Genomic DNA, 27,070 nt, shown 5'->3' with positions numbered 1-27,070 from the left:
ATAATTCTTTTGATTATTAGACCTAGTTATACTACATCTGGAAATTTTGCTAAGAAAAAATGTAGACAAGTATGTAAAGATACAAGTGTCAGATTACATACATGTATGAAAATAGAGATGTTACAAAGATAACATCCGTATTTACTGTCACAAAGCGATATCCATATTATTTACTACATAGAACAATTATGGAATATCTTGTTGAGTAAAAATTCAAGTTTTTTAAAGTGTATGTGTAAGTGTGCACCTTAAGACAGAGAATGGCAAATATCAACAGAGGCTATCTCCTGGTGATGAGATTTGGAGGTAATTCTTACTTCTTCCTTTAAACTCTTTTGAATAATTTGATTTTTTTTTACAATGAGAATATACTATTATTTTATTTATATATTTACTTATTTTTTTGAGATGGACTCTTGCTCTGTTGCCCAGGCTGGAGTGCCATGACACGATCTCGGCTCACTGCAACCTCTACCTCCCGGGTTCAAGCGATTCTTCTGCCTCAGCTTCCTGTACTACAGGCGTGTGCCAGCATGCCCGGCTAATTTTTGTATTTTTAGTAAGAGACAGGGTTTCACCATGTTGGCCAGGCTGGTCTCGAACTCCTGACCTCGTGATCTACCCACCTCGGCCTCCCAAAGTGCTGGGATTACAGGCATGAGCCACTGTGCCCAGTAAGAATGTACTATTTTTATAATTGGCAAAAAGCAAACCAAAAAAAATGATTTTTATCAAACAAAAGAATTCAATACTGCACTTGGTTTTGACCCTGAAAAACAACAAAAGGAAAGTAACAAGGATGACAAGAAAGGTTTGGCTCTTTTCTCAAAGCATGCCAATTGCGCTGTGACCCGTCACAGGCACATACACACCAGTAAACAATTATAACTCGTTATAATTACAACAATTATAACTCAGTGCATTATTTTATCTGCCAACTCAACAACAATCAAAAGAAAAAATAAAAATTAAACTACTTTATGAAAGTCTTTTAAAGATCAGCAAGTAGCTAGCATACGACCAAAAAATGCAGGGCTGAAAGTAACCTATTCACACACTTATAGAAGTCGAAAGATATAAACTACTTAAAAAGTCAAGAAATAAAAGAAACACATGTGATCCAGTGAATTACATGTGTGAACAACAAAGACTTTGATTTTGTTTTACATAAATTTGTTTTCAGTGAATGACCACTCATGAATGGTTTCTTACTATAAAATGTTTACAGTCCTCTTTACTGATGCTTTCTCATAATTTATAAGCTGATCATTTTTGACATATTTAAGGAAAAGTCAATGAAAAAATCAAAAGTGATATAAATGTTAGTACTCTATATCTAGTTAACTGAATTTTTTAAAGACTTGTAAAAATATAATTATTTTAATAATATTTTATAACATATAGTATAATATATATATAATAATTAACTCACAAAAATCCCTAAAATTAGCCTAAGAAAATCCTCTCTAAATTTGTCTTGCCATTCTGAGCCTTCTTTGCTTTATAGTTAACCCTCCTTGAAAGCTTATACTTTTCATCATTATTGACACAATCAAATTTCAAATCTTATCCTGCAAAACACTAGCAGTATAATTTCTGCTACAGATACCTCTAAAAGAAGAGTTAAGTTTTACAATTTTGCAGTAGGCCAGAAAGTATAGGCTTGTCCTAAGACCTATGGACTTCAACTGCCTCACTCATTTCCCCTTTCCAAGTATCCTCCTAACAATATCATTCAATACAAATCTTTTTCCACTAAGCCACACAGTATTCAACATTAGGCATTATTATTTTATTTTTTATCAAAGTGGTCTTAGGGACATTCTTATGGAATGTTTTATTTTGTGTGTGTGTATTCACACATCCTGATGAAGATTTAGAATATGGATATCTGTTTGTGTATTTATCTCTATCTCTGCTAGAATTCTGCATTTAAATCCTAGCTTGGCTATTTCCAGTTGTGTGATTTAGGCAAATTTATTTGTCTTTAAGCCTCAGTATCTTCACCTATTCAGAGGATAATAAAGTACCCATGCCAAAGGATTTTCTAAGGATTAAATGAGATAATAACTATAATACACTTGATTAGTGTCTGGCATATAATAAATGTTTGCCATTATTATTATTGAAAGTGCAAAGACTTTTTAAAAATGAGAATATCAACTGCTAGAAAGGACCAGGTTTGATTTAAAACTCGTCAATGCAGCACTTCTCAAAAGAAGACACTTATGCAGCCAACAGACACATGAAAAAGTGCTCATCATCACTGGCCATCAGAGAAATGCAAATCTAAACCACAATGAGATACCATCTCACACCAGTTAGAATGGCGATCATTAAAAAGTCAGGAAACAATGGGTGCTGGAGAGGATGTGGAGAAATAGGAACACTTTTACACTGCTGGTGGGACTGTAAACTAGTTCAACCATTGTGGAAGACAGTGTGGTGATTCCTCAAGGATCTAGAACTAGAAATACCATTTGACCCAGCCATCCCATTACTGAGCATATACCCAAAGGATTATAAATCATGCTGTCATAAAGACACATACACGCTTATGTTTACTGCGGCACTATTCACAATAGCAAAGACTTGGAACCAACCCATATGTCCATCAGTGACAGACTGGATTAAGAAAATGTGACATATATATGCCATGGAGTACTATGCAGCCATAAAAAAGGATGAGTTCATGTCCTTTGTAGGGACATGGATGCAGCTGGAAACCATCATTCTCAGCAAACTATCACAAGGACAGAAAACCAAACACTGCATGTTCTTACTCATAGGTGGGAACTGAACAATGAGAACAGTTGGACACAGGGTGGGGAACATCACATTCTGGGGCCTGTCATGGGGTGGGGAGCTGGGGGAGGGATAGCATTAGGAGATATACCTAATGTAAACAATGAGTTAATGGGTGCAGCACACCAACATGGCACATGTATACATATGTAACAAACCTGCACGTTGTGCACATGTACCCTAGAACTTAAAGTATAATAAATAAACAAATAAATAAATAAAAATCATCAATGCAGATGTGAGCATCAATTAACACTCAATATTTCAAGGAATATTTAACAGTATACATTTAAAACCTTAAAAATTACTTTGGATTTTTTAGTTTTACATTTTGGCACATTTCTTAAGGTATGACAGGCAAAATAATAATCCCCAAAGATGTCCACATCCTAATCCCTGAAACCTGTGAAAATGTTACCTTACATGGGAATCGGGATTTTGCAGATGTGATTAAACTTGAGATGAGGAGATTATCCTGAATTATGCAGGTGGGCTCAGTATAATCACAAGGACTGAGGAAGGTTAAAATCAGAGAAGGGGATTTGGAGACGGAGTAGAGGTCAAAGAGAAGGCTTTGAGATGCTACACTTCTGGCTTCAAAGACAGAAAAAGGGATAATGAGCCATGTAGTATGGGCAGACCCTAGAAGCTAGAAAAGCCAAGCAAATGAATTCTCCCCTAGAACCTCCAGAAGGAATGCAGCCCTGTCAATACCTTGATTTTAAGACTTCTGACCTCCAGAATTACAAGATAATAAATCTGTATTACTTTAAGCCACTAAGTTAATGATTACTTATTACAGCAGCAATAGGAAACTCATACATGTATAAGATAATAATTAGAGATGTAAAGAAAATATTTATATATAGGATAAGTGATGTCATTTTATTTATAATAGTGCAAAATTACGAATGATCTAAATGTCCCAGTATAGATGATTAATTTGAACAAATATGGTACTTCCATAAAGTGGAGCATCATACAACCATTAAAAACCAAGTTTATAAATTCTACATTTAATGGCAAGGGAAAATATTCAAGATATTCTAAGTAAAGAAAGAAAGCTATAATTTATTTTAATGTTCATGGTCACATTAGAATAAAGATTAAAAATATAATCTAAGTGTTCACCAGTGTTTATCTCTGCATTAGCATCATTGGTGATTTTTTAAAATTTTTCTTCTCCATTTGTATAGGATTGGTATTGCCTGGTAGAGCATAATCTCTGGAAAAAGGAACATGACTGTCTCGTTCAATGCTGTATCCTCACCATACAACACAGTAAGCAACAAAGAAAAATCACTCCATAGTTAGGTACTGAATAAATGAATATTTTCAGTGTGTCCCAATTTTTTAACAAATGTATTACTAATATTGCTAAAAATAAAAAACAAGAAATGCACATAATAATAATTTTTAAATATTAAACTTCACTAGTAATCAAAAATTAAGATACAATTTCACCTAGTAAATTATATAGGTTAATATATTATATTGGCATATTTATGGTCACAAAGACATTATTGAATATAAACTAGTATGTCCTTTTAAAAAAATAATTTGACAATATCATCAACAACCTTTAAAATGTTCATGTACTATAGCTTATTCATTACTTCAAAAAATATTTGTTGAGCATACACTATATAATGGTGCTTTTAGGTCCAAGGATACAATGGTGAACAAAATATAACAAAATGTAGGCCGGGCGCGGTGGCTCAAGCCTGTAATCCCAGTACTTTGGGAGGCCGAGACGGGCGGATCACAAGGTCAGGAGATCGAGACCATCCTGGCTAACACGGTGAAACCCCGTCTCTACTAAAAATACAAAAAACTAGCCGGGCGAGGTGGCGGGCGCCTGTAGTCCCAGCTACTCGGGAGGATGAGGCAGGAGAATGGCGTAAACCTGGGAGGCGGAGCTTGCAGTGAGCTGAGATCAGGCCACTGCACTCCAGCCTGGGCGACAGAGCGAGACTGCGTCTCAAAAAAAAAAAAAACAACAAAATGCAACAAAAAAAAATCCCCATCCTCATGGAGCTTAGATTCTAGAAAAGGAGGTAGTCAATTAAAAGATAAACAAGTACAGTACAAAATATGATAGGCCGTAATAAGTGCTAAAGTGAAAAACAAAACAGGCCAGAGGATAGGGAGACAGGGCAGAGGATACAATTTTTGGTACTGAGAACAGTTCACTGTGTATCTTTCTTAACCTTTTTCTGTGTCTAAAGACAAATACATTACACACATACAGTGTATGTGCCCAAATATAAGACAAATAGAATAAAAGTTAATCCCCTATTTTTCCCATGAAAATATCCAAAATTCGATTGCTGGCCATTTTCATTATATAAATGTTTAAGGATGTAGCCAAAATAATCAAATGACTTCATATTGTATAATTTATAATTTCAATATATTTTATTTTTTATAGTCAGTTTAATTACTATTTTTAAATTAAGTTATCCATTAGTAAAACAAACTTTTTTGAACTTTTTTTTAACTGGCATGAAGAATTACAGCTCTTAGGTGTTAACATGGGAAGGGAAAAGGGTATTTATCCCATTTAATAGGTCTGGCCAACTTGTATTCAATAAATATGTGCTTGAAGAAGCCATCTGAGGTAATCTTTAGGATCTGTTATGAATTTATAAAGATGCAATAGCTTTAAAAAATAGAGAAAGAATTTCTTATCCCCTGACTAATGAACTGGACAATGCTTATGAAAACCTTTTACCAACCCTGTCAAGTGTTTATTCATGCCCTGCAAAATATTTTCAGCAAGAATTTCCTGTGAGTTTATAACCAGGTTCATTTATGAATTCAAGACATATTTATTGAGCATGACTGACGCTGGCTCTGGCTCCAGGCAGAGATGATAAAACAATGAATCCCTGCTCCCACAGAGCTTCACACAAGGAGAAGCCTCCAACATATTTTATATAACACTATCTTAGCATGTTCATTTGGAAATATTGTATATTTTACACTCAAAGTTCATGAAACGATTTTATTCTACTTTCTCATGTGCACCTTTGAAATCAGGGTCACTATCATCAACACGGCCACCTTTTAAATCATCTAACAGTGTTCAAGGACACACCAACTTTCCTTCAGTCAAAGTTACTTGAGATCTAGCCCTTTTTGAGTTCATGTATAATGATGTCACTGGAAATTCTATGCCCACCACAATACCCAGGAGCTATCTGTGATTTCTGCAAACTAATCACCTACTGTATTGCTTTATAATTTTCAAAAGGCTTGTTTACAATAACATCTAATACTTGTAATTGTGAGGTCATCCCCCTAAAAATTACTTCTAGATCTTTAAATTCATTTGGATGGTTTTAGGCCAATTCCACTGAGTAACCTCAATAAGCATCTAGAACTGGTATTAAGTTTCTTCAGGCTAATGTAGTTTATCTAAGCAGTACTTTATTGATTTGCTATTTTTGAAAAGTTTAGTAATTGAGCAATATGAAGAGATTTCCTTTCTGAAGACTAAATTATAAGGCCATACTCTGTTTTTGAAGTATAATTTTTCAGGTAAAACAAGTATCTCATATAGAAGAATTTATGCCAAACGTATCTGTAAGAGTATATGTATATATGTTTGTATTTTGTTTTTGTTCTTAGTTAAAATAATGGGATCACAAGTCTTTTGAATTTACAATCATGAAGGAAATACAAAAGATAATGTCTTCAGAGTAAAAAACTCTTGGATTTTAAATATAGTGCCTTTGCCATAAATTGATATCCAAAGTCATAAAAAATTTAGAAAAATGGTAGATTCACATCTTTTCTTCAAAACATGGTACCAACATTCTGACAGTTCAAAATTAATGAAAGGAAATCTCACTGGATAGAGTACAAGCTAGAGACTAAGTCACAATCAACAAAGAGTATCATTTAATTTCAATATTCAAATAATATAGTTTTAACAATTATCTCAGCAAACAATAACCACAAAAATAAATTAAGAACACAAGAATAACATCCGTTCTGAAGAAGCAGAGAAATGATTCTGGTACTTTATTACCATCAACCTTAGTGATCTATTAAAGTTTAGCATAGTTTTAAAATTCTAGTTAATTTAAAATCATATGCTAACATGATGCTAAAATCATAGGGTAACATATGATTTAAATTTAACTAGAATTTTTAAACCATAAATCCTATAAAGAATTATAGGTTCTTTTTGGACCAAAATTCAACTCTAATGAAGGCATCTGCCAAAGCCTATGGAGTACTGTATGTGCTAAAAGACTCTGGCATTTGTTTCTTAAGTCTCATTCATTGAGTACTAGAGGGTAATTAACTTCATTATTGAGTTTGAACAAAAATCACTAATGGATGCACAAGAACTATTTAATATTAATTAATGTTCAACTCTCTAATAGAGCTGTTTTACTTTAGACAAAGAGGTCTGGCTAGGTTTGTGGTGATTTAAAGTCTCAGAATGAAAATAATTAGTGGATATAAGTAACAGAAATCATTGGTCCAGGTGAAGTAATGGTAATTTTTAAAATTCCAACATACACTTTACCTAGTCCCTAAAAATGAGATACAATTTTATGCTTTTAGACAAGATCAGAGCTGGCTGGCGCTATTCCTGGGTAGCACTTTTCACCAATATTCCTGATAATGCTCCATGGGAAAGCAAACGGCAACAGAGATTCTAAAAAGGTTCCAGACACCAAACTGTACATGTAACCTTGACCTCATTTATCATTATGATAATAATCACCATGTAATTATGTGTAGATTTGCTCTCATACATCAACTTCTTTTCAACTTCGAAAAATAAAGAGTTCATATTTCTTGATAGGAATAAAAGAGAAAAAAAAAAAAAAAAACACTTAATTATTTTGACCATAGCTCACTGTTAGCATATGATTTAAATTTTACAGTGAGTAAAGACCAATTTATTTTCAAAAGCCCTGATTATTTTGACAATATTTAAAATGTCTTAAATAAAAAGAACAAAAAAGTTTTATCATGTATTACAGAAAAATATTTGTTATCTATTTAAATCTCACACACAACCATGCCTACAAAAACTCTTCATGATTCAGACTTAATACTTAAGTTTAAACTTATCCCAGTAGGATGACATCTCCTTCAAGGCGCAGATATTTCACAGCAAGCATGCCTGGAGTTCATTTTCTCATTTGTTCATTCACTCATTCATCTAGTATACATAAGGAATATTCCAGACAAAGCCTATCTATCATGGAGCCTACATTCTAGAGGAGAGAGACAATAAACAAACAAGTTTAAATTATGCCTAACAATAAAAGTACTATGGAGAAAACTAAAAACCAGAGCAAGACAGCATGGGAGAAGGGAGTGGTTATAGTTTTATGTAGGTCGGTTACAGAATGTCTCTTTAGTAGCAACCTGGAGGAGATGAGGGGATGGGCCTGACAGATATCAGGGAGAAACACTTTCTAGGACAGAGAGAAGAGACACTGCAAAGGCCAGAGATGGGAATAAGCTGGTTTTGTAGGAAGAATCACCAGGAGGCCAGGGAGCCTGGAGTACAGTGAGCAAGGGGACGGCCACAGGAGATGTGGCCCCAGAGAGAAAGGGGCTCTAGACCAAGCAGGCCTGGGGACCCATTCAGGACTCTGGGTTTTGAGTGGTCGGAGAGGCTCCTCAGGAGTTTTAATCACAGTAATAACTTATCAGATATATTTTTTAAAGATCACTCTGGCCACTCTAGTGAAAACAAACTTGCGATGCCAGAGCAGAAGCAAGATCAGTAAAGAAGCTACTGCAATAATTCTTTGTCCAGGGTCCCAAAAAAGTAGCTCAGGCAAAGCTTGGCTGCAGATGCTTTATCTGGAAGGAAACCTCCAAAGCGGTAAGAGTGAGGGCAGTGAGGCAGGGAAGGAGGGAGTGCATTAGCACGTTGGTCAGTGCTTCCCAGGAAACCCAGCCAACTGATCTGGCACGAGGGATTTGGGAGAGCCAGGCTGGACAGGATGACCACACCTCAGAGCTGTCAGGGGAGGGCCGTATCTGTTGTGGGAGATAATGAGAAGCCCTGCAGTAGAGACACTACTGGGTCTGAAATAGCACTTCCCATCTTCTCACTGGCATTTGAGCAAGCAGCACCACAGGGGGAGAAGGGAGAGAGTTGTATCTGCTGGCTCCTTTCTCATCCTGTCTGTTACTGATCAAAAGTCCCCCCAAAATGTGACTCCCCACCTCCCCGCTACCTACACACACAAGTTAGGTTTTGTGATCTGACTCCTGCAGACAGCTACTGAGCAGACAGAGTGCACGCCCACATACAGGGGTCGACGATCATTCTGAGGGTCGAGCTCGGCCATCACCCCCTGACAGTATCAGATGAGGCAAAGTGGCATTAGTCAGGGTATGACACTGAACAAGCAGCCCCAGGCCAGGAGGCAGGTGGGGCCAAGCAAATCTGGGCGGCGCAAAAATTAAGTCTGACAAGACAGGAGAGAGATTATAGATCAGGCGGAAAAGGTGAAAATGGAGAGAAATGATAGAGTTATAAATACAGTCTGAAGGTAGAGCCTGTAGAACTGGCTGATGTGGGTGAAAAAGAAGAAACACACAAGATGACTCCAAGGCTCAGATGTGGGCAACTAGAAGAACAAAGACACCTGTTATTGGGATGAGGCAGGTTACAAGAGTGGAAAGTTTTGGAAGGGGACAGAGACCAGCAGTTCAGCTTTGGGCATTCTAAGAGAAAACAGAGAGAGTAAGAACGACAATACCTGCCTAACAGAAAAATTACAGAGAAGCTTATTTCAAAGATCGTCCAAGTTGTGAACATAATTGGCTAATATGTACGGCCCTGGCGCCTCTTCTCTTTCACAACCCTAGCATCTCTTCCCACAGCTCCATCACTGCCCTTTTGTTGCCCATCAGACATTTCCCAAAACATGCAGGGAACACTGTTTTCACAATGTAGGTGTGCTCTCCTTCCCCTCAAAACAAAAGGGTGGGTGGGGGACAGGAGCAGCAGGGTCCTTGCCCAAATATAAATACATATGGGAAGTACTGTTTTAAGTCAAACAGCTACTTTACTTCTCAAAACCTCTGATACATTTCATGTATCAGAGAAGGTCTCAAGGAAAGATGTGTGGAGAGTTTCTAAACGTATTTGAACATCAAGGTACACTGAATAAACAAAATCCATATGATCCTCTCAAAAGATGTGGAAAAAGCTTTCAATAAAATCCAACATTCCCTCATGATAAAAACCCCTCAAGAAAGTAGGCATCAAAGGAACATACCTCAAAATAGTAAGAGGCATCTATGACAGGCCCACAGCCAACATCATACTGAATGGGCAAATGATGTAAGCAGTCCTCTTGCGAACTGAAACAAGACAAGGATGCCCATTCTCACCACTCCTATTCAACATAGTACTGGAAGTACTAGCCAGAGCAATCTCACAACAGAAAGAAATAAAGGCGCTCACACCTGTAATCCCAGCACTTTGGGAGGTCAAGGTGGGAGGATCACCTGAGGTCAGGAGTTCGAGATCAGCCTGGCCAACATGGTGAAACCCCATCTCTACTAAAAATTCAAATTAGCTGGGCATGGTGGTGCGTGCCTGTAGTCCCAACTACCCAGGAGGCTGAGGCAGGAGAATCGCTGGAACCCAGGAGGCAGAGGTTGCAGTGAGCCAAGATTGAGCCACTGAACTCCAGCCTGGGTGACAGAGTCAGAAAACATCAAACGATCTCTCTTTGCAGATGATGTGATTTTATACCTAGAAAACGCTAAAGACTCCACCAAAAGTCTACTGGAACTAATAAATGACTTCATCAAAGTTTCAGGATACTAAATTAATATGCAAAAATTAGAAGCATTTCTATACACCAGTAACGTTCAAACTGAGAGTCAAATCAAGAATGTGATCCTGTTTACAACAGCCACAAAAAATATATAAAAATACTTAGGAATACATCTAACTGAGGAGGTGAAAGATCTCCACAAGGAGAACGACAAAATACTGCTAAAAGACATCATACAGGTGACAAATGGAAAAACATCCTATGTTTATGGATTAAAAAAGTAAATACTGTTAAAATGGTAGTACTGCCTGAAGCAATCTACAGATTCAATGCTATTCCTATCAAACTACTAGCATCGTTTTTTCACAAAATTGGAAAAAAATTCATGTTGCACTGGCTAATAGGACAGAAGATATTTTACTCTTTCATTAATCCCCAAACAGTAACTTAAAATTACACAATTTCCCCTAACAAATTAGCAAGGATTAAAAATTGATAATACAAAATCTCTGAAAAGCAATTTGCTATTCTCTCTCTCAAAAGCCTGAAAAATTCTCATAGTTTTTCACTTAGTAACTAGCACACAGTTAAGTCTTACTGTTGAATTAATTCATTGGATCACAGGGTGGGCCAGGGAAGGCCAACATGCGAACTAAGACATGAAATGTGAAATGAAGCTGGAGTGAGAAAGTCTGGGGTTAGGGAGCATTCTGGATGAGGCAACAGCAAAAGCAAAGGCCAGAACTTCGAAGAACTTTGAGGATTTGAGGGGTAGAGAGAAAGAAAACCAATGAGCCTCGACAAGAGAGGCTGAGGAAAGAATTCAGGGAATAGTTTAATTAGAATTTCAGCTTTGGATGTTGACAGTGAAGCGGGATGCTGAAGGAGAGTGGCAGATAAAATTGAAGAGGAGACAGAAGCCAGAACTCACAAGCCTGTTAAGTAGATGGGACTGTGATTCCAACCTCAAAGGGAACCATTTAAGCAGTGAAGTAAAATGATGTGGTTTACTCTGCAATGATCATTCTGCCTGCTAGAAGGAAAACAGATGGATTAGGGAGGCAGAATGGAAGTAAGGAGAGAAGCTGGGAAGCTAGGTTAATAATTTAAATTAGAGAACATAATAGCTTAGATTCACAACAGTAGCACTGGCAATCGAAAAATGTGTACAAATTCACGTTGCACTGGCTAATAGGACAGAAGATATTTTACTCTTTCATTAATCCCCAAACAGTAACTTAAAATTACACAATTTCCCCTAACAAATTAGCAGGGATTAAAAATTGATAATACAAAATCTCTGAAAAGCAATTTGCTATCCTCTCTCTCAAAAGTCTGAAAAATTCTCGTAGTTTTTCACTTAGTAACTAGCACACAGTTAAGTCTTACTGTTGAATTAATTCATTCCAACAGTTAGGAAACATGCTTTAAGAGAAAATCGACATTATACTCAAGAATGTAACTGTAGCACATTGTACTTGCAAAAAAATTGAAGAATTATCTAAATATTCCACACTTAAGGAGTGGTTGAATTACAGCTTAGGATAAAGTACTAAGCAATTCATTAAGGAGTTTCAAGATGTGGGAAAACACGGACAGTATATCACTTTAGACAATTAACAAAGAGTAAATAGTACTAGAGCTTTGTTTCGATGCTGTTAAGTTTTAATATGAGAAATAAAGATACCCAGCAAGTAAGTACTAAAAACTTGATCATTAACCTAGTCTAGAATTGAAACTCAATAAATCTGCTCAAAAAAGTTATATACTAAACCCATTAAATATTGTCTGTATCTTACAGATAGTCTCTTGTTAGCCTTGGTTCTAATTAAGGAAGCAGGGGAGTTTCAGTTTGGTGGTTGTCTTAGTAATTTAAGAATAAACATGTACCTTCAAAGCCTGTTTGTCACTCTATATCCCCAGCTCCTAGCACAAAATCTGGCACAGAATAGGAGCTTAATAAATAATTTTGAGGGACTATCACCAAAAGTAAACCTTTCAGTTCCAACTCAGCACGAAAGAAATCAAAAACCTCAAAATCAAAGACGTGCATAAAAAGTAATAGTTTGCTTGATAATATCTCGTGATGTCGTTTTAAAGTAATAGTGATAACAATGTATAATATTTGGAGTGGCTACAATGTATCAGGCACTAACAAGCACTTGACAGACTTTAATCCTTATAATCATCATTCTCTTTTAAAACCAGGACACAGGTTCATCACTGTTCACGAACTAGCCCAACGTCACACTACCACCAAGCTGGAACTCAGTTCTTTGGCATCTAAACGCAGAACTATAGAAGACACGTTTCTTTCCAACGATCAGACTTCCAAGTTCTCCAAGCTTCCTCTACCGTCCTATTTAGCATTCGCAAACTTCTACTTTTAATTGTAGCTATTACCCCTTCCAAGATCCATCTCTCACCCGGGGAGCCCCTGCTAGCTCCCTCCCTCCCTCCCAGCTGGGAAGTCCCCCAGGATGAAGGACCGCGTCTCCATGCTTCTCGGTGGCTGCACACTTAGAATGGGGGCTTGGCACCAGGCGGGGAGCTCGCCCCTTTGATACCCTTTGAGTTGGATTTACTGCCTTGCGAATCCCAACTCCCAAATGAGCCCTTGGAGGCGCCATGTGCGGCCCCTTGGACCAGACTCGGCGCCAGAAGGGAGTCAGCGTCTGGAGGGGTGGACAGAGCGGCGCGCAGGAGCGGTTTCCAAGACAACCGAAGGCCGCCCCACAGTGTCCGCCCCACAGCGTCCGCTCCACAGCATCAGCCCTTAGCGCCTCGCCGCTCCGCCCCTTCCCGGCGTCGGTGCTCCGACCGCCCCCGTGAGTGAATATAGAGAGGGGTGCTTGATGGGCTCTCACCTCTCAGCGCGTGGTGCATGCCGCCCACGCCGCTGTACAGCTCCAGCACCCGCAGGGGCTCCATCCCCGCGCCTCAGCCGCTGCAGCCCCGGAGCTAGGCCTGCCGGTCCGTCGCTCCTCCTCCCTCTATCGCGCCGCTCCCTCAGCCTCTGGTTCCGCGGCGTTTCAGTTCCCCCTTCTCCTCCCGCTCCAGGGTGAGGGCTTCAGAGGGCCGCGCGGCCTGGGGGTTGGCAGGGGTCGAGAGGGGAACAAAGAACGGAAAACAATAAGGCTTCCCGAATGAATGGCAGCCACTCTGTAGCCTGATTTACGCTCCATTTCCTTCTTTGGTGTCAGGGGCCTTGAGTGGAAAAGAAATCCAGAGTTCAGTAAAGGGGAGAAAACTGCCTTGGTTTCTAAGTGAATTAACACTGGTTAGAAGCCAGAAAAAAATCATTTTTCAGGCAAGCTGCTTTTCTGTCACTTAGAAGCCTGAACATTCAAACATTCTTTCCACAGTGTGCCTTGTGTCCTGCCTGCCCTGGGTCAATAGAGATAAATCAGACCAGCCTCTCTCCTAGAGAAGGTTCCAGAATTACAAGTAAGGACACAGGTCCACTAGCAGCAGAGAAAAACCTGTGTGCGTGCCAATAATACAGAGGATGTTTGTTGTGTCTATTAGTGGAGTTAATGATGTTTTAGCTTGGAAATTACACCTACATAGAATACACAGTGAATATCATGTAGGATTATTTATGGGTCTTTAAGTGCTAGGGCCTTGATTCCCCAGGATGGTCCAGTAACCAACTGTTAGAGGCTCATGTTGATGAAAAAAGACAAACTCCGTAAAATGTTTGAAGAAGTTTATTCTGAGCCCAAGGTGAGGACGGTGACCCATGACACAACCCCAGGGGGTCCTGAGAACATGTGCCCAAGGTGGTTGGGCTACAGCTTGGGTTTATACGGTTTTAGGGAGACATAACGACGTTAATCAGTATATGCAAGGTGTACTTAGTTTGTTCCATAAAGATGGGACAACTCAAAAAGGGGAAGGATTCCAGGTCACAGGTGGATTTGAAGATTTTCTGACTGGCGATTGATTGAAAGAGTTAAGTTGTGACCTAAAGACCTGGAATCAACAGAAAGGAATGTGTCTGGGTTAAGATAAGGTGGAGACCAAGGTTCTTATTATGTAGATGAAGTCTCATAGGTAACAGGCTTCAGAGAGAATAATTGGCAAATGCCTCTTATCACATGTAAAAAGATGCCAGACTCTTAGTTAAATCTCTCTTGGATCAGGAAAAGACCTGGAAAGGGAAAGGGAGTCTCTATAGAATGTAGATTTTCCCCACAAGAGATGGCTGTGCAGGGCCATTTCAAAATATGTCAAATAAATTTATTTTAGGGTAAAATGCTTTGATTTGGGGCCTGCTATCTTTCATGTGGTGCTTTACTAGAGTCAGGTTGGAATTTTGGTATCTTATTGCTAAGAAGAGTCTGTTTTGTCAGTATGAAGATCTCTTGTTTTAATATTAAGGCTGATCAGTTGTGCCTGAACTCCAAAGAGAGGAGAGTATAATGAGGCATGTCATGCTTCCCCTTCCCATCATGGCCTGAACTAGTTTTTCAGGATTCTTTGGAATCCGCCTGATGGAGGCATTCACTCAGTCAGTTGGGGGGAGCTTAGAAATTTGGGGGGGGGGGCGGTGCTTACAGTCAATTATAAATGAAAATAATGTACCCATATGGAGGATAGAAAATGTTCCCATTGTGAAGTGTTCTTCAGTTTGTTCCCAACACTGCCACAGGTTTTCGTTAGGGAGAACTTGGGGGTACCACTTGTAATAACAATAACCCATATGTTAGAAATGTTGCATGCCTGCTAATGTGATGCTGTTAACAAATAAAAGTATAACCACTGCATCCAAATTATAGAATTCACTGGTTCATTTTGATGTTGTCTGTGAAATTAACTTTTTTAATTGTAAATGTGCATTGGCCATGTGCTTTACTTTTTGTTAGTCACTTTCAGATAACAAGAGGGGTATGGTAGAAAGATACCAGATAACTCAGCTTTAGCCCTGGCATTGCCAGTTAACTGATTGTGTCACTTTGAGATGACCCTGGTTTCCTCATCTTTAAGATAAAGGAGAAGGGAACAGAAAGAGATGGATTGCTGAGGGTGTTTTAGTTCCAAGATATGAATTCATGGCTGAATTCAAATTTGAAAAAATGAGACCTGATTTGGCAACCTGTTAATTATTTATTCAATTTGAAAAATGTAGAAAGAAGACGTGTTACCTCCTTTAAGCAAATGTACTCTTAAATTAACTCAACTTATAGAAATCATGTACACACTGACATATGTATAATGCACGAAGCCCACTTTTCTAATATTTATTACATATAGGGCCAGAAATAAACATCAGTACATAAAATGTAAAGGGAGCTATATAGTCATAGTGAGTTATATATAGCCGAAAACCAATATATTAAACAAATCTGGAATTTTCAGCATTCATGCTATAAATCAAACTAAATGTGACAAAAGACCTTACCTGTAGGGGAGAGACAGTACAGAAACATGTGGCAGAGTTAATGAAAAATACCAACCTCCTCAGAGGAAGGAGCCTCGAACCCCTTCCCCACACAGGCTGATTACAAACTGTTTACTCTGATACTTAAGGATCTTTGCAGTGTAGCCCTGAACTTACTTTTCTTCCTTTTTTCTCTTCTTGAACTCTGCTATAAATGAAACTGCTTGGTGTTCCCCAAATATACCCTTCACTTCACTTCTCTGCTTGTATTCTTTCCCTTCTCTAGAAATCTCCTAGAATTCTTCAAGATCTATACTTCAAGTGGAACCTTCCTTCTGGACTCCCAGCCTAAAATATCTGGACACATTATGACTCCTCAGTCTCCCTCGTCTTCTGAAATACAGATCACCCTTGTAGCTGTTATTCAATCCTTCCAGTTCTTCTAGCCCAATTTTCACCTCATATGTGCCACGTCTTTATGTATTATTTCCTCTCTAAAGCTTATCTCATGTGATAATTAGTTCAAGAATGAAAACTCTCTCTATAATCATAATCTACAACTATCTCCATGGAAGCATCTGTAGATATTAGGCCCCCTGGGATTATGTATGCAAATGTCTTCCAATCACTGGCACAAATTACGTGATTTGGTGGAAGAGTGGGAGGGCTGGTGGAAGTGGTACAATAGGGAGTAGTGGAGGAGAAAAGTGGGGTGAGCAGAATGAAAGTATATATTGATTACTTTTTCCCAAAGCAAATCCTGAAGGCTCATAAAAGAGAAGAAAAGTTCTCTAGCCCCATAGTTTCCTATGAATTCATCCTCAATGATATGTACAATACTATTTATATTTTAATTACAGAAACTAGACATACTTTTAAAAAAGCAAACGAATATCAAAACTTGAATGTTAGTATATTTAGTACATTTTCTTAATTAATTTAATTAACGTTAAAATTGAGTTAATTATACTAGGTACATACCAAGTGCTCCGTATCGCTGAGCACAGATGCAGAATATTTCCCTCATCACAGAAAGTTATATCGGGCACAGCTGCTCTGTAGTGATAGTGCCTATTAGTTACAGCTTTTATTAATAGCCCGTCAATAAATGACCAGTGTTGGAATATGTGCATCAATTATTGCATACTGAGCACCAATTTTAAATAAATGTCTCCCCCAAATATGGAGCAAAACGAACTCAAAGCAAACCTTGCAGCTAAACATTCTTTCTCTTTCTCTATTATTCAGTCACCTTACTGATAAACTGTCATGGAGGAAAAGAACAGGAACAGCGGATGTGTTCTGTCAGTGGACGTGATAAACTTTCAAGAGAAAAAGAACAGATGGAAAATGAACTTCATGATGTCTTTAAGGAGCAGTATTGTTTTTTTTTTTTGGGACAGAGTCTCACTCTGTCACCCAGCCGAGAGTGCAATGGTGCCCTGCAAGCTCTGCCTTCCAGGTTCAAGTGATTCTCCTGCCTCAGCCTCCCGAGTAGCTGGGATTACAGGTGTGCACCACCATGCCCGGCCTTTATATTTTTAGCAGAGATGGGGTTTCACCATGTTGGCCAGGCTGGTCTCAAACTCCTGACCTCAAGTGACCCACTCACCATGGCCTCCCAAAGTGCTGGGTTACAGGCATGAGCCACTGCGCCCAACCAGAAGTGGTACTTTTCTGTTATAAAGTATATTCTAGTGACTTCTGACTGTGAATAATGTTATCTTAGACTTACCTCAGAAGGAATAAAAAGAAAACATGTTTTTAAAAATTAGGATCATGAAGAAATTTAATTATACATTTTCTGCCGAATAAAATAGAAACCATGCAGTTTGCCTCATACTTTGTCATTTCAAAGTACTCATAGATTTTTAACATGAATTTTCCTCTTGGAGGCTCTTTCTGAAATTCCCAATTTAAAAATATTTTGCAGCAAATTTAAAAGATGATGTTTCAAAGTAAATATGGTGGGATCCATTCTTTAAAACTGCTTTCTTAACTTCACAGAAAGTTGGAACTAGAAAGTATCTTAAGGACTATTTGATACACTGTTCTTCAAACTATTTTTAGAGATAAAGCCTTTTGTTCAAACAAAATCTCCTCTGGAATGGGGAGCAAAGAGAGAGAGGTAGAGCAAGAGCTACACTATAACTTAGTATAAAAGATACTAAGTAGGCTCAGTTGGTCCTGCCTGTTGCCCCCCAACACCCAGAGGCAAGGCCAGGGATCTAAACCAAAGCAATCCCAGGAGCCACAATATGTCACTTCCTGAGAACAGGCTGACCTGAGGACTGAGGGCAACTGCAGAGATCTATGAAGAAAACTTGATCTGATATGGCAAGGCATGTTATAAAAGCCAGACAAAAATTTTAACATAACTGCACAATATAGAGACTGTCTCACAAACTAACATTTATAACAGATCCCCTGCCCAATCACTCCTGAAAAGACAGCTTAATACAGTACAAAGAATATGGTCCTTAGAACTAGATGGATTACCATGGATCCTGCCTCAAATATTCCCTTTCTTCACATATTTGATAACAAGGTAACCGTGTGTGTGTGTGTGTGTGTGTGTGTGTATATATATCATGTGTATATAATTGTACAAGTATCAATTATATATGTGTACATTTCTATATATATCATTTATATGTGTACATATCTATATATACAATGTGTGTATATAGACAATGTATATATGTACATTTCAATATATACAATGTATATGTGGTATACATGCATATATATCATATATACATATGTATCATATGTATATGTAAATATATACTGTGTAAATATATACTGATATATACATATATACACATATATACATTGTGTATATATTGAAATGTACATATATACATTGTCTACATACACACATTTTTGTGTGTGTGTGTATATATATCTCAATAATGTGCCTAGAACAATAAAGACTGGTTTCCTTTCACTTTCTGAACAACTTTGTCATAATATATAACCCATTTCTTCTAACAATAGAGAGAATTATTTTCCTAGTGTGTTTTCATAAAGGGTATATGCCCAAGAGATTAATTTGCATATTAAAATATGCAAAAACTAAGCAGAGATGTCTTTCCTTATTGTTTTCTATTATAGCTTTCAATCTTTTCAGGTGGAAAAACACGACCCATGTTGAAAATACAGGAGACAGAATTTAGTACCTTGGAGAGCTGTTAGTACTTTGCTCCTTTTCTCTTGTAATTTATCTGAACATTTACAACTGCTCAAGGTAACCAAAGAACACAAATCAGACTTAGTCACTCCAGGAAACGGAAAACACACACACACACAGGCACAGACCCCTTCATAGTCTTTTTTCTATTCACTCTGTAAGAAAAAAAACTTCGTATTATTTAAAATTATTAAAGAGTTTCTTATCAGTTTCAAAGTCACTTATGTAAGCATATTACAACATACAAGCACATTTTATATTTCAAACTTTCTCCTCTAGCTTCATGTTGTAGAGGCTATCAACCTTTACTTTAGAGAGTTAAACTTATTCCTGCAGATCAAGACTAAAATGTTTTATTTCCATCTAAGGTAATTACTGCTAAGTTAAAATATATAAATCCTCCAATGGGATTGGTGCTATGTTTAGTCACTCAGAGAATACTGGCTGACAAAAATAGACCACATTCCAAAAGACAGAAAAAGTATGTTTGACTAATAGAAAAATATCAATGACTTGTATGTTTCAAATAACTTTATAAATATTTAAAATGTTTATTGACCCATTTTAGACCTATCAGCTTTTCTTTTTTAATATTCACTTTTTTACAAATAAAAAGTAGAAAACTTCATGTCATTTGCTCAAAGTCACATAAGTTAACATCCTGCAGGTTAACAGATTTATTTACAAATCACATGACCATATTTTTAAAAGAAGGGAATTTAGATGATAACACTAGTTTTTTGAGGAAAAAATAGGCTGGAAGTCATCAAATAAAAATGAAAGGGGGTTAGTATATATTTTGAGGAAGAATTTCATATTAGGAGTTAGACAGGATTCTGGTTAGGAAAGAATGTCAGGAATCTGCATGTCTTTTTTTTTTTTTTTTTTTCCCTCCTTTCATTTTAGGACCAAATCCTAGAATAGGGTGAAAAAAGAATGCCAAAAACAGCATTATTTATATATCTTTGTAGAGTTTACAGTTTTAAAATTGAAAAGCAGTTTTATCATATTACTAATTCCCTAGAGATATGAGGCATTATTACTTGGAAAATAAATTTTTGATTATCACCTACAGTGAAAGGAACTTAATAAACAAACATTGGAAAAGTCCGAAGTACTGAAAGCTCAATGTAACTGCAAGAGTCTTTCTTCTGACCACTTTTTTTCTTTTTTGCTAATAGTAAAATATACATGCAGTGATCTCAGCTCACTGCAACCTCCACCTCCTGGGTTCAAGTGATTCTCCTGCCTCAGCCTCCTAAGTAGCTGTGACTATAGGCATGCACCACTACACCTGGCTAATTTTTGCATTTTTGGTAGAGACGGGGTTTCATCATGTTGGCCAGACTGGCCTTGAACTCCTGACCTCAACTGATCTGCCTTTCTTGGCCTCCCAAAGTGCTGGGATTACAGGTGTGAGCCACCGTGCCCGACCATAGCTAGTATTTTGAGGTTTCTCCCCCATAGTCTTTGAACTAATTGTATTTTACCCAGATCAGAATCTTATCGCATATATGTTTTATACCTTGCTCTTTTTCACCTAATATGTTATCATTATCAGTTCTGTACTTCATTAAACACATCAAAGATATATACCCTTTTTAAATGCTGACTTTATTTTTCTGAATTTTAAAAATAATACATACTAATTTCCAGGGGTAAAACAAATTACAAAAATATACAAAAATTAAAGGCACTTTCTTCTGTTAACCTTGATTCCATCCACCCCCCTTAAAAAAAATTTTTTTTTAAGCTTGTTGAATGTGTTTTAATAAAGATGTTCATCTCCAAAACTATGACAAGGCAGTCACAGACATTTTTGACAAGAGCTCACAGCTGTAACATATGTTTATGTGGGAGTTCTCATATTTAAAAATATTTATGCCTGCAGTGCAAAAAAATAATAATTTAAACAAAATACATAATACATTTTGTTTAATTTGTCTTAAGACTGATGTATTTTAATATACATGGGAATCTGGAATCATCTTACAACTGAGAAAAGTTAATAGTTAACTTCCTCTGAACATTACATTTTAAGCACATTTTAGCTCCCAAAACAGTATGTCAGGCCTCAGATAAGCACTCTTTCAAAATTCTACCCATGAGGAAAATACTAAATATGGACATTTCAAAAATAATTCACCTTTAAAGCTCTATTTTGTGATTAGACCAGGTACCGTGAAAGTCATAATTATAACCCTCGCTTGTGTAAAGCATCTTCTCCTCGGCTGCCTCAGCTCCTACAGGATGATGGTCTGTAAAGTCAGGGCATCCACAAAGTGATTTATTCCCCCTTTTACTTTTAATATGGTGCTAAAGATCACATTTTGGCCACTGCAGTGCAGGAGCTCATGTCTACAATCCTAGTGTTTTGGGAAGCCAGAACAGCAGGATCCCTTGAGGCCAGAAGTTAAAGACCAGGCTTTAAACAAAACAAACAAATTTAATTAGCCAGGTGTGGCAGTACGTGCCTGTAGTCCCAGGTACTCGGGAGGCTGAGGCAGGAGGATCACTTGAGCCAAGGAGTTTGAGACTGCAGTGAGCTATCATTGTACCACTGAACTCCAGCCTGGGTGACTAGTGAGACCTGTCTCTCAAAAAGAAAAAGGAAAAAAAAATTAGGATATTTTGCCTAAGGTACCTAAACACTACAAACATATTCCAAAGTGAAATTAAACAGCAGTATAATGCAAATTTTTCAAAGGAAGGAGTGCAGAAATAGTTACATAATTCTTACAACCATACACTTATGTTGAAGGTATAAAAGAGTTGAAGATTCTTGAAGACAAAGAGAAGGTCTTTGGAGAAAGTTATCAGCATGCTACAGGGGCTGTCTGCTTCTCCCCTCAAGCCTGAGACAAGGAGATTCACAGAAACACCCAGGGAGTTTAAAACGTAATCCTATAACCTTTGAGTTTGGGGAGGAAAATTAATTCCCTTGGATAGATCTGAGCCATACAAGAAAGCAAGCATCTTAAGCCCTGTTCAAGGGGTCACCTGCAAGAAAAAAGGTGTCATGCAAAAAGGAACAAGGGGAATATCACTGAATGACTCCTAGGGGCTGTGGCTGCAGTCACAGAGAAGCAGAACACAAGTGCATGTCTGCATGTCAGGGAGCTTTGAGAAACAGAAAGAGAGGGAGAGACAAAGAGACAGAGACACAAAGAGAGAGAGAGAGAACCCCAAAGAAGCACCTGCTAGAAAATGGGCCAGCTTTAAGCACATGCCAAACCTCAAGGTGTAAACACCAGATCACCAATAGCCCTTGTCAAGTAAGAGTGTTCTTATCTCCTGCACCTCTTTCCCTCTGTGAGCTCTAACCCTGCAGTGTCAAGAAACCTTAGTTTGCAAAATGAGGAAGGAGGAAGGGAGGCACCCAAGTAGGGAGAGTGAGAAACCCAGGACTTCCCTTTCCTAAGGCACAGTCAAGCCACGGGAGGGAGGACATTAACTCTCAGGCAAGATTGAAATTTGGAAAATTACATACATGTGAGCGTTGTAAATTACTATGATCACTTTTCTCATTAGAAGTGAGCAAAGAATGGTTTGGTTTTAATAAATGACTGGAAAAGTCATAGGAGCTGCATGAATTTTCATTTGTAAAAATGATCATTTATCAACTGCTCTCTTTTCTTATTCCTTCCTGCCCTTGGTTTTTGGACACAGGTTCTTTATTCTCCTCTTTAGATTAATAATATAATCAACATTTATTATTTACTCTAGGACAATCAATGATGTATTTTATATACATTTCTCATTTCATGCACATACAGCTGTTATTATCACCTCCATTTTTTATATCAAGAAAATGAGGCTATTCCAAGGTAGCATTATTAGTAAGCAGAGGAGCTGAGAAATTTAGCTTGGCTACTCTGACTCCAGAGTCCCACTTTTTTCCCTGAAAGAATGAATGAAATGTGAAATGTATTTTCTCCGGTCAAAGGATACGAAATATCAAACTTGCCTTCTTTTTCTTTTCTTTTCTTTTTTTTTTTTTGGTCTTCTTCTTCTTCTTTTTGAGACAGAGTCTCCCTGTGTCGCCCAGGCTGGAGTGCAGTGGCGCCATCTGGGCTCACTGCAAGCTCCCCTGGGTTCACGCCATTCTCCTGCCTCAGCCTCCCAAGTAGCTGGGACTACAGGTGCCCGCTACCACGCCCGGCTAATTTTGTTTTTGTATTTTTTTGTAGAGACGGGGTTTCACCATGTTAGCCAGGATGGTCTCGATCTCCTGTCTTCGTGATCTGCCCGCCTCAGCCTCCCAAAGTGCTGGGATAACAGGCGTGAGTCGCCACTCCCGGCTCTTTTTTTTTTTTAAACAAACAGGGTCTTGCTCTGTCTTCCAGACTGGAGTGCAGTGGCATGATCACAGCTTATTGCTTACTGCAGCCTAGTCCTCCAGGGCTTACATGATCCTCCCACCTCAGCCTCCTGAATGGCATGCTACATGCATGCAACATGCCCAGCTAATTTTTTAAAATTTTTCATAGAGATGGGTTCTTGCTATGTTGCCCAGGCTGGTCTTGAATTCCTGGGGTCAGGTGATCCTCCCACTTTAGCCTCTTGAAGTGCTGAAATTATAGACATGAGCCACCAGACTTGCTTTCTTTAATAAAACAGAGCTCTCAAAAAATGGATCTCCCCCATTTCATGAGAAAATTGAAACATTCCACTGAAGGAGAATTAACAGAGAAGTAAACATAGCTACTTTTTGTAATCAGAAAACTTGCTGATGTATGCTCTTATTCCAAACCCCTGGATGATGTCATTATGTCAACAATCCTTTAGGATTCCTCAACCCAGACGTAAAATAACAGTCACAGCACTAGCATATCCAAAAATGGTATTGCTTTATTTTTACAAACTGTATTTCCATATTTTTTTGGAAAATCAATTGAATCAATTTTATTCTCACAACAATCCTGTGAGTAGATATTATTAAAACTATATATTTGTTGAGGAAACAGATGAAAAGCTTTAAACATGTGATTCATTTAAAATCAAATAGTGAATACATGATAGAGTCAGCACTAAAAAGGCAGATATATCAAAAAGAGACTGAAATAAGCAACTCATTTTTTGTATCAACTTCGAAACACCTCTTTGCCACCAGTGTTTACATTAATCATTCTTGATCTTTCTACTTCACATTTCTTAGTAATCCAAGTGCTTCATAAATTATGTTACACATCCTGAATCTCTCGCTTCATTCAATGAGATAATTCATGGTGAGCAGGAATGCATATGGTTTTCAGATGTAGAAACTGGGATGTCCAGAGATGAACAAGTTGGCCATGGCAATGGGATACAAGAAACTTATAGGATTTTACAAACCTGATTTGAAGTTTTGTCCTAATATGGAAAGGTATGCCTTTTTTCACTAGTGAGATCATTCTAGAATTTTAGAACCATACCAATATATTTCACGGTAACCTAGTGATCTGGATTGCCCCTCTCTGAGAAAGCAAAGATTCTGCAAGCAATTAATCCTACAAATCAAATTCCTGGCTTTTACAAATTGCTTCTTTTTTGAATTCCAAAAGTTAACTCATTCTTTTCTATCTATTCTTCATTTCCTCATAAGTGAACACTCATTAATTTCCCCATTTTCCAACCCTATACTTTTCATATTCTACGTGGCCACAGACAGGAACAATTCAGAAGCACAGTGGTTCTCAGAATCACCTGTAAGTCTTGTAAAAACACAAATTGCTGGACCCCATGAACTCCCCGAGTTTCAGATTCAATTGGTCTAAAGTGGAGCCTAACAGTTGGAATTTCTAACAAATTCTCAGGTGATGTTGATGCTATAGGTCTGAGTAGCACATTTTGAAAATCACTTCACTAGTACATCCCTGATGTGTTGTCTTGATGGATCCTTCCAGAAAAGTGTTCAGATGCCAAGGCTCATGAATTGCACACATGGTACCAAATGCCTAGGCCTCACATTGAAGGCTTCTATATGGAGAAGAAAAGAAATATTTGTCATGACTCATTGCCTTTTTCAAGCTGTTTCAGCTACAAAATTAAAACCAGAAAAGGACTCAATTGAAAGCAAAATAAAAACAGCTCAAGTAACACTGTCCAAATTTTGAGATTTATGGCATGATTTCTGGAATTAGGACAAAAGGTATATTAGTGATTCAGGTAAGGCCTGGGCTGACCACATGGTAAGCTGGCATTTCCAAGGCTCCCAGCAAACCCTGGAACCCAAGCCATGTTGCTCCTGCCCTACCCCAGAAGCCAGCTCAGGTCCTTGGCTTGTGGCTTGCTTTTTCTGTCAACAGTAAGTTCTTCCATATAGCTCTCCAAACACATTAGCAACCTATAACTCTTTAATTAAGTAATTTTTCTACAACTTCTCAGCTATTTTTAACACAGAAAAAAATGTCAATTGTCAAGAAATAAATGCTATTGGGCCATCAAGCAGGTAGGCTGTAAATCTGAACCAAGAACCTAGCCAGTGAATTTCCTTAGGATTTCTTCCTTTTGTAATAGCAACCCTCAATGGAGATTTTAATTCCATTTTTCATATATTTGGGGAAAAAAATAAGGCATTTTATGTCATAGTATAAAATCTTCATCATTCCATTTAAGTTATTAAACAATGACTAGTATTTGAAACAGCACTGTTACATTAAGTAAAAAACAATTGGCAAGCAATGTCAACTTAGACATTTCATAAGATATGTAATAAGATAATATTTCTGCTTAGAAAATAAGGTGTTAGATCTACCTTTAACATATCAATATATTGTAGGAAATACTGACCTTTTATTCTGATCACCACGATTCCATTAAATTTCAAAATGTGGGACAGCCAATGCATGATATACTAGTAAGTAATAAATCTATGTCATCCAAAGGGAGTTTTGCTGTCTGAGCCCAAAACAGAGAAAACAGAAGCATAATGGTAAGGTTACTGAACACCCAGATCTTGAAATAAGTCATTCTGTATGAGCATGAGTCACCAAAACTACTTCCTTAGTGATAAAAGTTGCCTAAGTAACATCGATGCCTCCCTGTGCTAAGAAGGATATGGGCAGTGTGTTGGGTTTCAAACCCACTAGTCATAGTCATTTCCTTTACTTAATTGCTAACTGTCCTTCCCAGCTGCAGTTTGGGGCCTGTGTTTTAGGTAGTAACCCAGCAACTAGTTATTATGCTATATTTTATCAAGGAGAACAAAACAGTAAACTTCGCATTTCCATGGATTTCAGAGTAAAAGTCAATGTTATTTCACCAAGGCCCTCTGACTTAAGGGAGTTATTGTGAAACTATTCAACTAGGTCTCAATGTGGCTACATCATTATGCAAGACTTAAAGGCAAAATGATTTATCAGAGAAAAGAGGAGCAGATTGGGAGCCCTCTGAGAGGAAGGGAGCGGTGGTATTCATTTCTGTGTCCTTAGCACCTAGCAGGGAGCCAGCTCACCTAAAGACTCAAAATACAGGCCCAGCAGTCACGGTGGCTCATGCCTGTAATCCCAGCACTTTGGGTAGGCCAAGGAGGGATCACTTGAACTTGGGAGTTTGAGACTAGCCTGGGCAACACAGCAAAACCCTGTCTCTACAAAATACAAAAAGAAAAAAAAAAAAATTATCTGGGCATGGTGGCATGTGCATGTAGTCCCAGCTACTCAACAGGCTGAAGTAAGAGGATTGCCTGAGCTCAGGAGCTCCAGGCTACAGTGAGCTGTGACAGAGTCACTGTATCCTAGCCTGGGTGATATTGCAAGATCCTGTCTCAGAAAAAATAAAAAATAAAAAGACTCAAAATACATCCACCAAATGGGATTTGCTTGTTCTTTTCAAAATAATCCAATCTATGAAGTAATCGTGCCACTGCTGAGTTAGGATTTCATCAGGCTTTGTTGTTATTGTTGTTGTTGCTGTTGAGATGGAGTTTTG

At 37.9% G+C, this 27,070-nt stretch overlaps 1 protein-coding gene and 1 long non-coding RNA gene across 7 annotated transcripts in view; both read right to left on the bottom strand.

Annotated features, from left to right (window-relative positions):
- Positions 1-13,934, bottom strand: part of TRDMT1 (tRNA aspartic acid methyltransferase 1) — a 57,381-nt gene extending 43,447 nt beyond the window's left edge. For 3 of the 6 annotated variants that reach the window (XM_023223216.2, XM_023223217.2, XM_023223218.2), the window contains exon 1: positions 13,451-13,934. In XM_023223216.2, the coding sequence (XP_023078984.1) occupies positions 13,451-13,514 (64 nt within the window). In that variant the 5' untranslated portion in view covers positions 13,515-13,934. The remainder of the gene's footprint in view (positions 1-13,450) is intronic. The other 3 variants (XM_023223219.2, XM_023223220.2, XM_023223222.2) reach the window with 2 other exon arrangements.
- A 10,058-nt stretch (positions 13,935-23,992) lies between these two features.
- On the bottom strand, positions 23,993-26,560 carry LOC111549948. Its single transcript, XR_002733882.3, has 2 exons — positions 25,931-26,560; positions 23,993-25,117 (listed from the first exon to the last, which is right to left on the bottom strand). It is a non-coding gene; the product is annotated as an uncharacterized LOC111549948 (long non-coding RNA).
- Between the last annotated feature and the right edge of the window lie 510 nt (positions 26,561-27,070).

The sequence above is a fragment of the Piliocolobus tephrosceles genome, chromosome 9 (genome assembly GCF_002776525.5).
Source record: "Piliocolobus tephrosceles isolate RC106 chromosome 9, ASM277652v3, whole genome shotgun sequence".
Classification (NCBI taxonomy): Eukaryota; Metazoa; Chordata; class Mammalia; order Primates; family Cercopithecidae; genus Piliocolobus; species Piliocolobus tephrosceles.
Note: the sequence above shows the minus strand (reverse complement) of the source record. Positions and strands in the feature narration are given on the sequence as shown.